General features: G+C 35.8%; 1 protein-coding gene across 1 annotated transcript in view; it reads right to left on the reverse strand.

Moving 5' to 3' along the window:
* LOC137402462 (mucin-2-like) overlaps nucleotides 1-11,340 on the reverse strand; it is a 32,886-nt gene extending 21,546 nt beyond the window's left edge. Inside the window, exons 1-7 of the mRNA XM_068088963.1 lie at nucleotides 11,303-11,340; nucleotides 10,796-10,964; nucleotides 9,870-10,265; nucleotides 8,929-9,242; nucleotides 6,406-6,489; nucleotides 3,252-3,335; nucleotides 891-2,498 (exon numbers count right to left, since the gene is read on the reverse strand). Of these exons, the coding sequence (XP_067945064.1) occupies nucleotides 891-2,498; nucleotides 3,252-3,335; nucleotides 6,406-6,489; nucleotides 8,929-9,242; nucleotides 9,870-10,265; nucleotides 10,796-10,964; nucleotides 11,303-11,340 (2,693 nt within the window). The remainder of the gene's footprint in view (nucleotides 1-890; nucleotides 2,499-3,251; nucleotides 3,336-6,405; nucleotides 6,490-8,928; nucleotides 9,243-9,869; nucleotides 10,266-10,795; nucleotides 10,965-11,302) is intronic.
* Between the last annotated feature and the right edge of the window lie 854 nt (nucleotides 11,341-12,194).

Consider the following 12,194-nt stretch of genomic DNA (forward strand, 5'->3'; position numbering starts at 1 on the left):
GTAGCTATTAGGCCTAAACATTTAAAAAACTGAGTAATGCATTAAAAATTAATCAAATCCTAATTGATGCAATTATACAAATTTATCACTTTCTTTATCACCAGTATTCTTAACTAATTTTGAAAAAAACAATGTTTTAGCTCATAGCTAAAATAACAGGCTATTTGTTTAACAAATTAGCACATGAAGTGAATATTTACATTGTTCTGTTCTGGTCAGGCTTAAATAAAGAATTTTGTTTAAATTTAACCAAAATTTGAGCTTTAGACACAATAATGCTGATCACCTGTTTGCAGTAGCATGTGACATCTACAATACGGATACTAATAACAGTATCATTACCCATATAGCCATGTTAGAGGCTATATGGTAACTTAAACTAAGTTTCACTAATAATCACTTTTTCTATCACTTGTTACTTTTTTAAATGTTTGATGTGATCTGACTGCCAGGATGGTTAAAGATTAAAACTTGATCGCGGTTAAACTGCTCAGAAGACAAATACGAGCCGAAATGATGTCACTAGTTGCGAGGCTGCCTGTCTCTCTTGTTATTAATGTCAGCTATTGTGTTCATGATGCAACGTTACGAGTCTCCATTAAGTCAGTCACTTTGCTGAAGTACAACTATAGATGTAATGATCACACTTTCGTTTGAATCTTAGCGTTTTAACCCCGATCAAGTTTTGTGAAGTTTAATCTTAAAACATGCTGGTAGTCAGATCACTTGAAACGTTAAAAATATTCGCATATGATGAAAAATACAGATACTCTCCGGTAGAAAATACTAAAATTTTGTGTAAGTTGATTTCCAAGCAAAGTCAAAATATGAGAACTGCTACAGCTTGCTTCTACATAAAAACTCTGAAAGTTTATGGATTATTGCCTTACTTTTTAGGGGAAACATTGTTGCTAGTGGTGGTTGATTTGGCTGTAGTTGTGCTCGGTTTTGAAGTAGTGGAGGTAGTCGGTTCAACAGTAGTTGTAGTGGGAGAAGCAGTTGTAGTGGTGGTTGAATTGGCTGCAGTTGTACTCGGTTTTGAAGTAGTGGAGGTAGTCGGTTCAACAGTAGTTGTAGTGGGAGTAGCAGTTGTAGTGGTGGTTGAATTGGCGCTAGTTGTGCTCTGTTGTGAAGTAGTGGAGGTAGTCGGTTCAACAGTAGTTGTAGTGGGAGAAGCAGTTGTAGTGGTGGTTGAATTGGCTGCAGTTGCGCTCTGTTGTGAAGTAGTCGAGGTAGTTGGTTCAACAGTAGTTGCAGTGGGAGAAGCAGTTGTAGTGGTGGTTGAATTGGCTGCAGTTGCGCTCTGTTGTGAAGTAGTCGAGGTAGTTGGTTCAACAGTAGTTGTAGTGGGAGAAGCAGTTGTAGTGGTGGTTGAATTGGCTGCAGTTGCGCTCTGTTGTGAAGTAGTGGAGGTAGTCGGTTCAACAGTAGTTGTAGTGGGAGAAGCGGTTGTAGTGGTGGTTGAATTGGCGCTAGTTGTACTCGGTTGTGAAGTAGTAGTGGTAGTCGGTTCAACAGTAGTTGTAGTGGGAGAAGCAGTTGTAGTGGTGGTTGAATTGGCTGCAGTTGCGCTCTGTTGTGAAGTAGTCGAGGTAGTTGGTTCAACAGTAGTTGTAGTGGGAGAAGCAGTTGTAGTGGTGGTTGATTTGGCGCTAGTTGTGCTCTGTTGTGAAGTAGTCGAGGTATTTGGTTCAACAGTAGTTGTAGTGGGAGAAGCAGTTGTAGTGGTGGTTGAATTGGCTGCAGTTGTACTCGGTTTTGAAGTAGTGGAGGTAGTCGGTTCAACAGTAGTTGTAGTGGGAGAAGCGGTTGTAGTGGTGGTTGAATTGGCTGCAGTTGTACTCGGTTTTGAAGTAGTGGAGGTAGTCAGTTCAACAGTAGTTGTAGTGGGAGAAGCAGTTGTAGTGGTGGTTGAATTGGCTGTAGTTGTGCTCGGTTTTGAAGTAGTGGAGGTAGTCGGTTCAACAGTAGTTGTAGTGGGAGAAGCGGTTAGAGTGGTGGTTGAATTTGCTGTAGTTGTGCTTTGTTGTGAAGTAGTGGAGGTAGTCGGTTCAACAGTAGTTGTAGTGGGAGAAGCGGTTGTAGTGGTGGTTGAATTGGCTGCAGTTGTACTCGGTTTTGAAGTAGTGGAGGTAGTCGGTTCAACAGTAGTTGTAGTGGGAGAAGCGGTTGTAGTGGTGGTTGAATTGGCTGCAGTTGTACTAGGTTTTGAAGTAGTGGAGGTAGTCGGTTCAACAGTAGTTGTAGTGGGAGAAGCAGTTGTAGTGGTGGTTGAATTGGCTGTAGTTGTGCTCGGTTCTGAAGTAGTAGAGGTAGCCGGTTCAACAGTAGTTGTAGTGGGAGAAGCGGTTAGAGTGGTGGTTGAATTGGCTGTAGTTGTGCTCGGTTTTGAAGTAGTAGAGGTAGCCGGTTCAACAGTAGTTGTAGTGGGAGAAGCGGTTGTAGTGGTGGTTGAATTGGCTGCAGTTGCGCTCTGTTGTGAAGTAGTGGAGGTCAGTCTTAAATAAAGGATTTTATCTCAATTTAACCAGACTGAGCTTTAGATGCAATAATTCTGATCACCTGTTTGCAGTAGCATGTTACATCTACAGTAGTGGCTGCTAATGAAAGTATCATTACCCATATAACCATTTTGCCAGCGATAAGATAACTTAAACAAAATTTTGCTAAAATGTACCAAAAAGTATCAGCCTTTTCCTATTACTTGCTATTGTTTTTGATGTTTGATATAATCTGACTACCAGGGTGTCATCTGTATTCATGACTAGCTTTGAACAACCAACATAGCTAGATTATAAATCTGACTACCAGGATGGCTTAAGATCAAAACTTGATCGCGGTTCGGAAGAAAAATACGAGCCGAAATGATGTCACTAGTTGCAAGGCTGCTTGTCTTTTTAGATATTAATGTCAGCTATTGTGTTCATGATGCAACGTTACGAGTCTCCTTTTGGTCAATCACTCTGCTGAAGTGCAACTATAGATGTAATGATCACAATTTCAGTTGAATCTTAGCGTTTTAACCGCAATCAAAATATGTAGATTTTAATCTTAAAACATGCTGGTAGTCGAGTCACTTCAAACATAAAAAAACCACATGGGATAAAAAATACTGATACTTTCTGATAAATACTACTAAGATTTGGTGTAAGATTATCTCCAAGCAATGTCAAAGTGTCAGAACCGCTACAGCTTGCTTCCACACAAAAAAAGTAAGAATAAATCTGAAAGTTGATGGGTTATTGCCTTACTTTTTTGTTGGGACAGCGCTTGTAGTTGTGGTCGATTCGGCTGTAGAGGTAGTAGAGGCGATAGAGGCAGTAGAGGTAGCAGCGCTGCAACACAAAGTTGTTAATTACAAAAGCGAGACATGAATCTTTCTAGAAATTCATACATATTTAACCATCCTAAATGTCTCTGATTTAGGAAAAACATCAGAAACACTCTGCAGTTTTATTTTGTATGGACAAGAGTATTGGCATAAAAATACACAAGCTCGTAAAATAATTAAACATGAAAGAAAACTTTGATGCTTTTTGAGAGCTAAAAGGGAAATGACGAAAAAATAACATATAATTTGGTTGCAACACTTATGCTTCTTAGAATAACTGTAATCTACCTTCAACTACCGTAAAACCTCTGTTTGAATGCCATTACACTCGATTTTTCAACCCTTCCTTCATAGTGACATTTAATTAGAAGTCGGCATTCCATTAAAGGGTGAGACCGTGTTTTTCTATTAGCTCGTCAGAATTTTATGAAGATAATTTGAACCCTTTTGTGCGCGAAGCAATGTTAATGTTGCCGAGATTTTGCACTCTCCTTCAGGCAGATCCACAATAATGCCATCAGGCTCAGCATTTTTGCTGAAACGTTTTCCATTTACGTCGAAGTATCAGATCGAGTTAAACAAGGTACTACTTTGATTGCAAAATATTGGCTTGGTACAATTATTATATTGATAGTGTCGCTTTCAAATTTTTAAATAAAAAATCATCAAGCTTGCGAGTTAGAAAATGGACATAACATTTTTAGTTCGTAAAGATGTCTTCAACGTTTTAAAGTTAAAATACACCATAATAAGGGCTGCTATTACGCTGTACAGGGTTTCTGAAGTGTATTCTCATCGTCCATCAAAACGTCTTCAAAGTCTACAGGTAAGACCTTATTAAGGACAATTCTGAAAACAATGGATAGAATTTAGACCTATAGTGACTTTGAATCAGAGTGCAGTTTTGATGATTGTGACTATCGATCTTCTCAGGTACACTATCATTAAAATCACGGCAACCACTCAAGCAACAACAAAACAATTAATTTTTATTGATGTAACCGAGTCATTATTAATACAATTTTGTAGACAGTTTTCTACTGATCACTTTCTGTTATGGGTTCTCAAAGATCAAAGAATGCCAAAAGTGGCCGTCAAATAGTACTGAGGTTCAATTAAAGGGTGGCACTTAATTTTGCTTTTCGCTATTTATAGCTACTGGCACTTCTATATTGACATTCTATTAGGGTTGGAGGTTCAAATAAAGGTCGTATTTAAATGGGAGCTTTACGATATTTGATTTGAGGATAAGTCTTGTACATAATTTTTTACACAATTCACATACAATTTAGACGATGTCCAAGCATTGAGAGACAAAGTAATAATTTATATTTGTTTTAATGCATTATACGATAACAGTGCATCTTAGGTCGGTAAAAGGCGCATACAACACAAGCGCAACGCACATACAAGGCACTGGCACCGCACATATGAGGCACTGGCACTGCACAAACATTGCGGAAATAAAGTTCATATTCTCAAGTAAGTGCAACACGCTTGACCTTGCAAATATCTACCTGGTATATAATATTTTTGGTAATTTGTATTTATGGCATGAAATATGTAAAATAAGCATGTAAATTCTTATCATGACATAGAGCTCCGCTGATCCTGCAAATTTTGCTCAGTTGACTTCTTGACATAATCTTCTCAAACGCACCAAGGTTACAGGTTTCAAAACTCGATAAAGTGAAGTTAAGTTACTTGCGGCACTAAAAACTAATTCAAACCTAATTGTAAAAAATCTCATTTGTAAATGTAGTTTTATGTTCAACAACTGTCAAGTTGACTTTAGACAGATAATGCAATGGTGCAACAAAACTTTCCAATAAATTTGGAATGTGGCTTAGATACAAGTATTTCTCTAGTAATAATAAAAATTTAAATGCTCAAAACATAAATTGAATGTTTAAATTATATTAACTTAAACTTTTAAATGAAGTTGAAAATTAAATTCAAATAATGGTTTATATGTTTGAATGATGTTCAGAGGTTTAACCTTTAAAATCTGGATCATAAATAAACTGCTCACCTGATAAATCCATATAATTTTGTAAAAATGAAGCGAGTTTATAAATGTCAGAAATACCACAAAGAGACAAAGTGGAGTAGCTATTACCACTAAACATTATTGGAAATAATTAATGCAATAATTAATTAAATCTTAATTAATGCACTTATACAAATTTATTATTTTCTTTTTATCAGTATTAATGACTAACTTTGGAAAAACAATGTTTTAGCTCACAGCTAAAATAAAAGGCTACCTATTTGTTTAACGGTTTAGCGCATGAAGTGAATATTTACATTGTTCTGTTTTTGTCAGGCTTAAATGAAGTATTTTACTTAAATTAAACTAAAATTTGAGCTTTAGACACAGTAATTCTGATTACCTGTATGCAGGAGCATGTTACATCTACAGTAATGGATATATCTACTGTTACATCTACAGTAATGGATATATCTACAGTTACATCTACAGTAATGGATATATCTACTGTTACATCTACAGTAATGGATGGTAATGAACTTACCATTACCTATATAATTATGTTTCAGGCTATAAGATACTTGTATCTGCATTTTTCTATCACTTGCTATTGTTTTTGATGCTTGACGTAATCTGACTGCCAGGAGGCAGTAAAACTTGATCGTGGTTAAACTGCTCAGAAGAAAATTACGTGCTGAAATGACGTCACTAATTGCGAGGGTGTCTGTCTCTCTAATTATTAATGTCGGCTATTGCGTTCAGCATGCAACTTTATGAGTCTCCATCTGGTCAGTCACTTTGCTGAAGAGCAACTATAGATGTCCTGATCACACTTTCATTTGAATCTGAGCGTTTTAACCGCAATCAAGTTTTGAAGATTTTAATCTTAAAACATGCTGGCAGTCAGACCACCTCAAACATCAAAAACCATCACATAGGAAAAATACTGATACTTTCTGATAGATACTACTAAGATTTTGTGTAAGTTTATCTCCAAGCAATGTCAAAGTGTCAAAACCGCTACAGCTTGCTTCCACACAAAAAAGTAAAAATGAATCTGAAAGTTGATTGGTTGTTGCCTTACTTTTTTGTTGGGACAGCGCTTGTAGTTGTGGTCAATTCGGCTGTAGAGGTAGTAGAGGCGATAGAGGCAGTAGAGGTAGCAGCGCTGCAACACAAAGTTGTTAATTACAAAAGCGAGACACGAATCTTTCTAGAAATTCATACATATTTAACCATCCTAAATGTCTCTGATTTAAGAAAAACATCAGAAACACTCTGCAGTTTTATTTTGTGTGGACAAGGGTATTGGCATAAAAATACACAAGCTCGTAAAATAATTAAACATGAAAGAAAACTTTGATGCTTTTTGAGAGCTAAAAGGGAAATGACGGAACAATAACATATAATTTGGTTGCAGTACTTAAGCTTCTTAGAATAACTGTAATCTACCTTCAACTACCGTAAAACCTCTATTTGAATGCCATGACACTCGATTTTTCAAACCTTCCTTCATAGTGGCATTTAATTAGAAGTGGGCATTCAAAGAAAGGGTGAGACCGTGTTTTTCTATTAGCTTGTCAGAATTTTATGAAGATAATTTGAACCCTTTTGTGCGCGAAGCAATGTTAATGTTGCCTAGATTTTGCACTCTCCTTCAGGCAGATCAACATTAATGCCACCAGGCTCAGGATTTTTGCTAAACTGTATTTCATATACGTGTACGTCAAAGTGTCAGAATGAGTTAAACAAAGAACTACTTAGATTATAAAATATTGTCGTGGTACCAGTATTATATCGATGGTGTTGCTTTTAAAGTTTTAGAAAAAAAATCATCAGGCTTACAGTTAGAAAATGGACGTAAGATTTTAAATTTTAAATATGCTTTTAATGTTTTAAAGTTAGAATACACCATTATAAAGGCTGCTTTTACACTGTGCAATAATTCTGAAAAATATTCTCTTCATCAATATTCTCCAAAGACTACAAGTAAGATTATAAACCACATGGAATTAGAGTGTAGTTCTGAGGATTGTGACTATCGATCTTTTGAGGTACGCTGTCACTAAAACAATAGCAACCACTGTAGCAACAACAAAACAACAAATTATTATAATTGTTGTGACCAAGCCATTGTTAGTGTTATTTTGTAGACAGTTTCCTGCTGATCACTCACTGTTACGGCTCCGTAAAGATCAAAAAATGTCAAAGTGGCGGTCAAATAGTGGTCATGTTCAATTAAAGGGTGGAGCGTATTTTGCTTTTCACTTTTGACAGAGGCTGGCCCTTCTATTAAACCATAACTATCACTTTTATCGTATTTACTAAGTAAATCAGACACACTGATTCAAATTTTGTACTCAAAATAAAGATTGGTCTACTAACCTTCAAAGTCATTTAGGCTTTTTTAAAGCGTTTCAATATCCGTTTGGAAAACAACACAATCGGCATTACAAGCTCCGCCGATAAATATGTGATGAAACCTAGCTTTTTCAGGAACGGAAGTTAGGAATGTTTAGTCCAATTTAGATTAATAGAGATGGCTGTCTTAAAACCCAATATTATCTAAATCCAGCCTGTAAAATAATCGCAGTCTTTTATGAAAGGTATATAAACTATTTAAAAATGCTCGTAGCTTGTTACATGACGTTTAAATAGGCTGGACGCCGAAAAAAATGAGCTCAACAGCGCGGTTTTATCACAAGCTAGCGTTGTTATCGCGCTTTTTTAAATATGCAATGCTAAATAGCTTATCTACCTTTCAGAAATGACTGAGATTATTTTTAAGGCTGAATTTAGATATTTATGGATTTTAAAACACCCATCTCTATTATTCTAAATCGGTCTAAACATCCCTACGTCACTTCTGTTCCTAAAAAACTAGGCTATCTCCCGTATTTATGGGCGGAGCTTGTTGTGCCGATCGTGTTGTTTTCGAGACCGATATTAAAACGCTGTGAAAAAGCCTTCATTACTCTGAAAGTTAGTGGACTAATCTTTATTTTGAGTACAAAATCGGAATCAGCGAGTCTGATTTACCTAGTAAATACAATAAAAGTTGTACATGACAGCTATGGTTTAAGAGTGGAGCATTCAAATAGAATCTTACAATATTTTAGTTGAGGATAAGTTTCATCCATAAATATTTTAGACAATGTCCAAGCATAAAGTGACAAACTAGTAATTTATATTTGTGTCAATGCATTATAATTGCTTGTTGAATTGTTGAGTTGCTACTATGGGTTGAATTGCTTTAAGAATTATACTCTCCTGTCTGCACAATCGTTTAACACAACTACGAAATATAGTTTCTTTTTTCATAGTATGATTTGTATTTAAATGAAAAGAAGTTCAATTTAGTGAAGTTTTTTTCCAATAAAATCTACTAAAATTTTGTGTAAGTTCATCTTTAAATATATTTCCAACTTACAGAAACATTGATCTAAGGCTAAGGCTAATAGTAACAAAAGTGACAATGAGATTGATTTGAGAGCTCACTGTGCTTTTCACGGAGGCTAATACACAACAAAGTTAAACATAAACAAAACTGAATCCATTTTGTTTATTTTTGTGAGACTGAGAAGTATGTATATCATCATAACCTTACCTGGATGATGTGCTTTTGACCCATTTGTTAAGCGAGTCTTGGTCGATAATAAGTGGTTGTGAATTATTCAAGCTGATTGTTTGACTTGTGTTCCATCCGTCAACACGATCTGCGTACTCGCTCACTCCGTTTAATATAGTTGAGTTGATCTGCCGATCTAGCTCGCTTTTAATTATCTCTGCGATATGTGTTATCCAGTCATGATCGTTTTTGGGAATCCAGGAAGAAATGGCGTTGCATTCATATTCTGTGTCATTAAGTGATTGGCATGTTACATTTTGGGATTCAGAAAAGTTGTTGAACGCCAATTCTAGCTGCAAAGAAAAGCAACCAAGAACTTAATAATATGCTGCTACACCAAATTGGGGCAGTTCTCTATTGCGGAAGTATAAAAAATAAAATCTGGTTTTTGAAATGTTTCAATCCAATACCTTCACACCTGATCAAGGACTTGCTCAGAATACTGTCAGCTTCTTGTTTGAAATTAAAAACATTTCAGGAAACAAACTAATAATTTTTCAATCTGTTTAAAGCTTAGTACAACTACAAGTGAAAACTTGGTACGCAAGAAAAACTACATATAAGAGAGCAATTTTAAGAGACCATATTATGAATTGCTGTAATTAGTAAAGCAGGTATGTACAACCGTGTATTACATAATTGCATTGCATTTTAGCACAGGGATACAATGGTGATAACATACCATGGTATTTTTACGGAACAGTACTGTGATTATCATAGTAATGTTATGGTGCAGTACTGTTGCATACCATGGTGATGCCATAGTGCAGTACTGTTGCATACCATGGTGATGCCATAGTGCAGTACTGTTGCATATCATGGCGATATGATAATGCAATACAATAACTCGCTGCAACGACACAATTATATATAATAGACACAACTATATATAATGGTTTTGAGGAATGATAATAGTTTACCGACTTGATGATAGCCACACGGACAATAACCCATGATTTATCAGACAATTGTGATGCGTTAGTGACAAGCGATGGTATGGTGAAATGGTGACTGTTCAGTTCAGGAACATCTTGTGCAATGCTTAAGCTGGGTTTTTGGGTAGTATTGTTTGGAGTCAATCCTTTCTTCTTGATATTTTGATTCATGGTATTCCCAATTCTTGCAAGCAAGTCCTGATAATCCACTGCAGCGCGTCGATATCTACTGCCAGGAATTAGTGTTGAAACAATCTTTGGTGTTGAAATAACTTTCGGTGTTGAAACAACTTTGCATTCAAAATCTTCAGCGGTTAAGCTGATGCATTCAACTTCTTGAAAATTATGAGTTGTGTTCCCTTGATCAAGAGTGTCTTGAATCTGAAACACAAGCCCACAGAAATGCAGCTCTCTGTGAGAGTAACTTGATACATGTACACAATAAGGGGAAAATATGATGCCGACTTTGAATTTAAAAGTCTGTAGGCTATGTATCTTCGGAAACTACCCACTGAAACTCTACTGCAGTTTTTGGCATCAACGAGAAGCAACCAACAGGTGGAATCATGTGCTGGAGATGCTACATGACAGTGACCATGACTAATGACTTCATTACATGTGTACAAGTGCTGAACATTTCCTAGCGTCTTATTTTTTAAAGTTACCTTTACCACAAACATAGTGAGAAATTTACAGATATAATTTTTAGGCTGTGTTTATAGGCTGCACTTCCATATTTTAAACAAAATTTAAGGTTCACAGGTACGGTTTTTACATGAGAGTTTAGGGTATGTCTAAATTGAAGGAAATCATTCGGTATCACTTTATCGCAAAAATATTATTTCATGACAACCAACCAATCATCTAGTGCAAACCTACTGCTATAGATTGGTGATGATGAATTGACTCACCGATTTCAGCACCACAGCAACATAAATTTTCATAGACTTCTCATCCGTTTCTTTTATTGCTATAGGTATTGTGAACTTGAAGATTTCTGATGATGTTGCCAGAGTCATAGTTGTGGTAATTGCTGCTATCACGGCTGATTTGGCTGCAGATGCAATAGGGGTAGTAGCTCTGCAACACAAAGTGGTTAGTTACAAAAGCGACACAGCAATCCTACTAGGAATTCAAACATATTTAACCACCGTAATTGTCTCTGATTTACAAGAAATATCAAAAACGCTTAGCAATTTTTTTCTTAATGGACAAGAGTGTTTGCATAAAATATACAAAATCATAATATAATTAAATATAATAAAATAATTTGTTGCTTCTGAAGAGCCACAAAAAAGTTGACGGAACAATAACATATAATTTCATTGCAGTTTTAGCAATTTTAAAATGTCAGAACTGCCACAGCTTGCTTCCACACCAAAAAAAACAATTTGAAAGTTTACATGTTATTGCCTTACTTTTGGGTAGAAACAGGGGATGTGGTTGATTCGGCCATAGAGACCGCAGGGGTAGTAGCGCTGCAACACAAAGTGGTTAGTTGCAAAAGTGACACAGGAATCTTTCTAGCATTTCAAACATATTTCACCATCCTAAATGTCTCTGATTTACGAGAAATATCAGAAACACTTGGCAGTTTTATTCTGTACGGACAAAAGTATTAGTGTAAAAATATGCAAACTCGTAACCTAATTAAATATGAAAAAAATTTGTGCTTTTTGAGACCAAAAGAGAAAATGATGAAACAATAACATATAATTTCGTTGCAATACTAAAACATCCTAGTGAAGCTGTAATCTACCTCCAACCACCATAAAACCTCTATTAAAATGCCATGGCACTCGATTTTTTACTCTTCTTCTATTAGTAGCATTTAATTAAAAGTGAGTGTTTAAATAAAGGGCGGCACCGTATTTTTCAACTTGCTCGTCAGAATTTTGTCAAGATAAATTTAACCTTTTCACGCGCGAAGCTATGTTAATGTCGCCTAGATTTTGCACCCTCTTTTAGGCGAATCAACATTAATGCCAGGATTTTTGCTAAACAGTTTTTATATATGTCGAAGTTTTAGACCGAGTTAAACAAGGAACTACTTTGATTATAAAATGTTAGCGTAGAATCGTTATTATATTGATGGTGTCGCTTTCAAATTTTCAAAGAAAAATCGTAAAACTTAAAAGTTAGAGAATGGAAATAACATTTTTAATTTTTAAGGATATTTTTAACGTTTCAAAGTCAGAATACACCATAAAAAAGCTGCTATTATGCTGTACACTGTTGCTGAAGTGCCATCGCTCATCCAAACCCCTCAAAGTTTACAAGTAAGACCTTATTATGGACGGTTCTGAAAAC

Source organism: Watersipora subatra, chromosome 8 (assembly GCF_963576615.1).
Source record: "Watersipora subatra chromosome 8, tzWatSuba1.1, whole genome shotgun sequence".
Lineage (NCBI taxonomy): Eukaryota > Metazoa > Bryozoa > Gymnolaemata > Cheilostomatida > Watersiporidae > Watersipora > Watersipora subatra.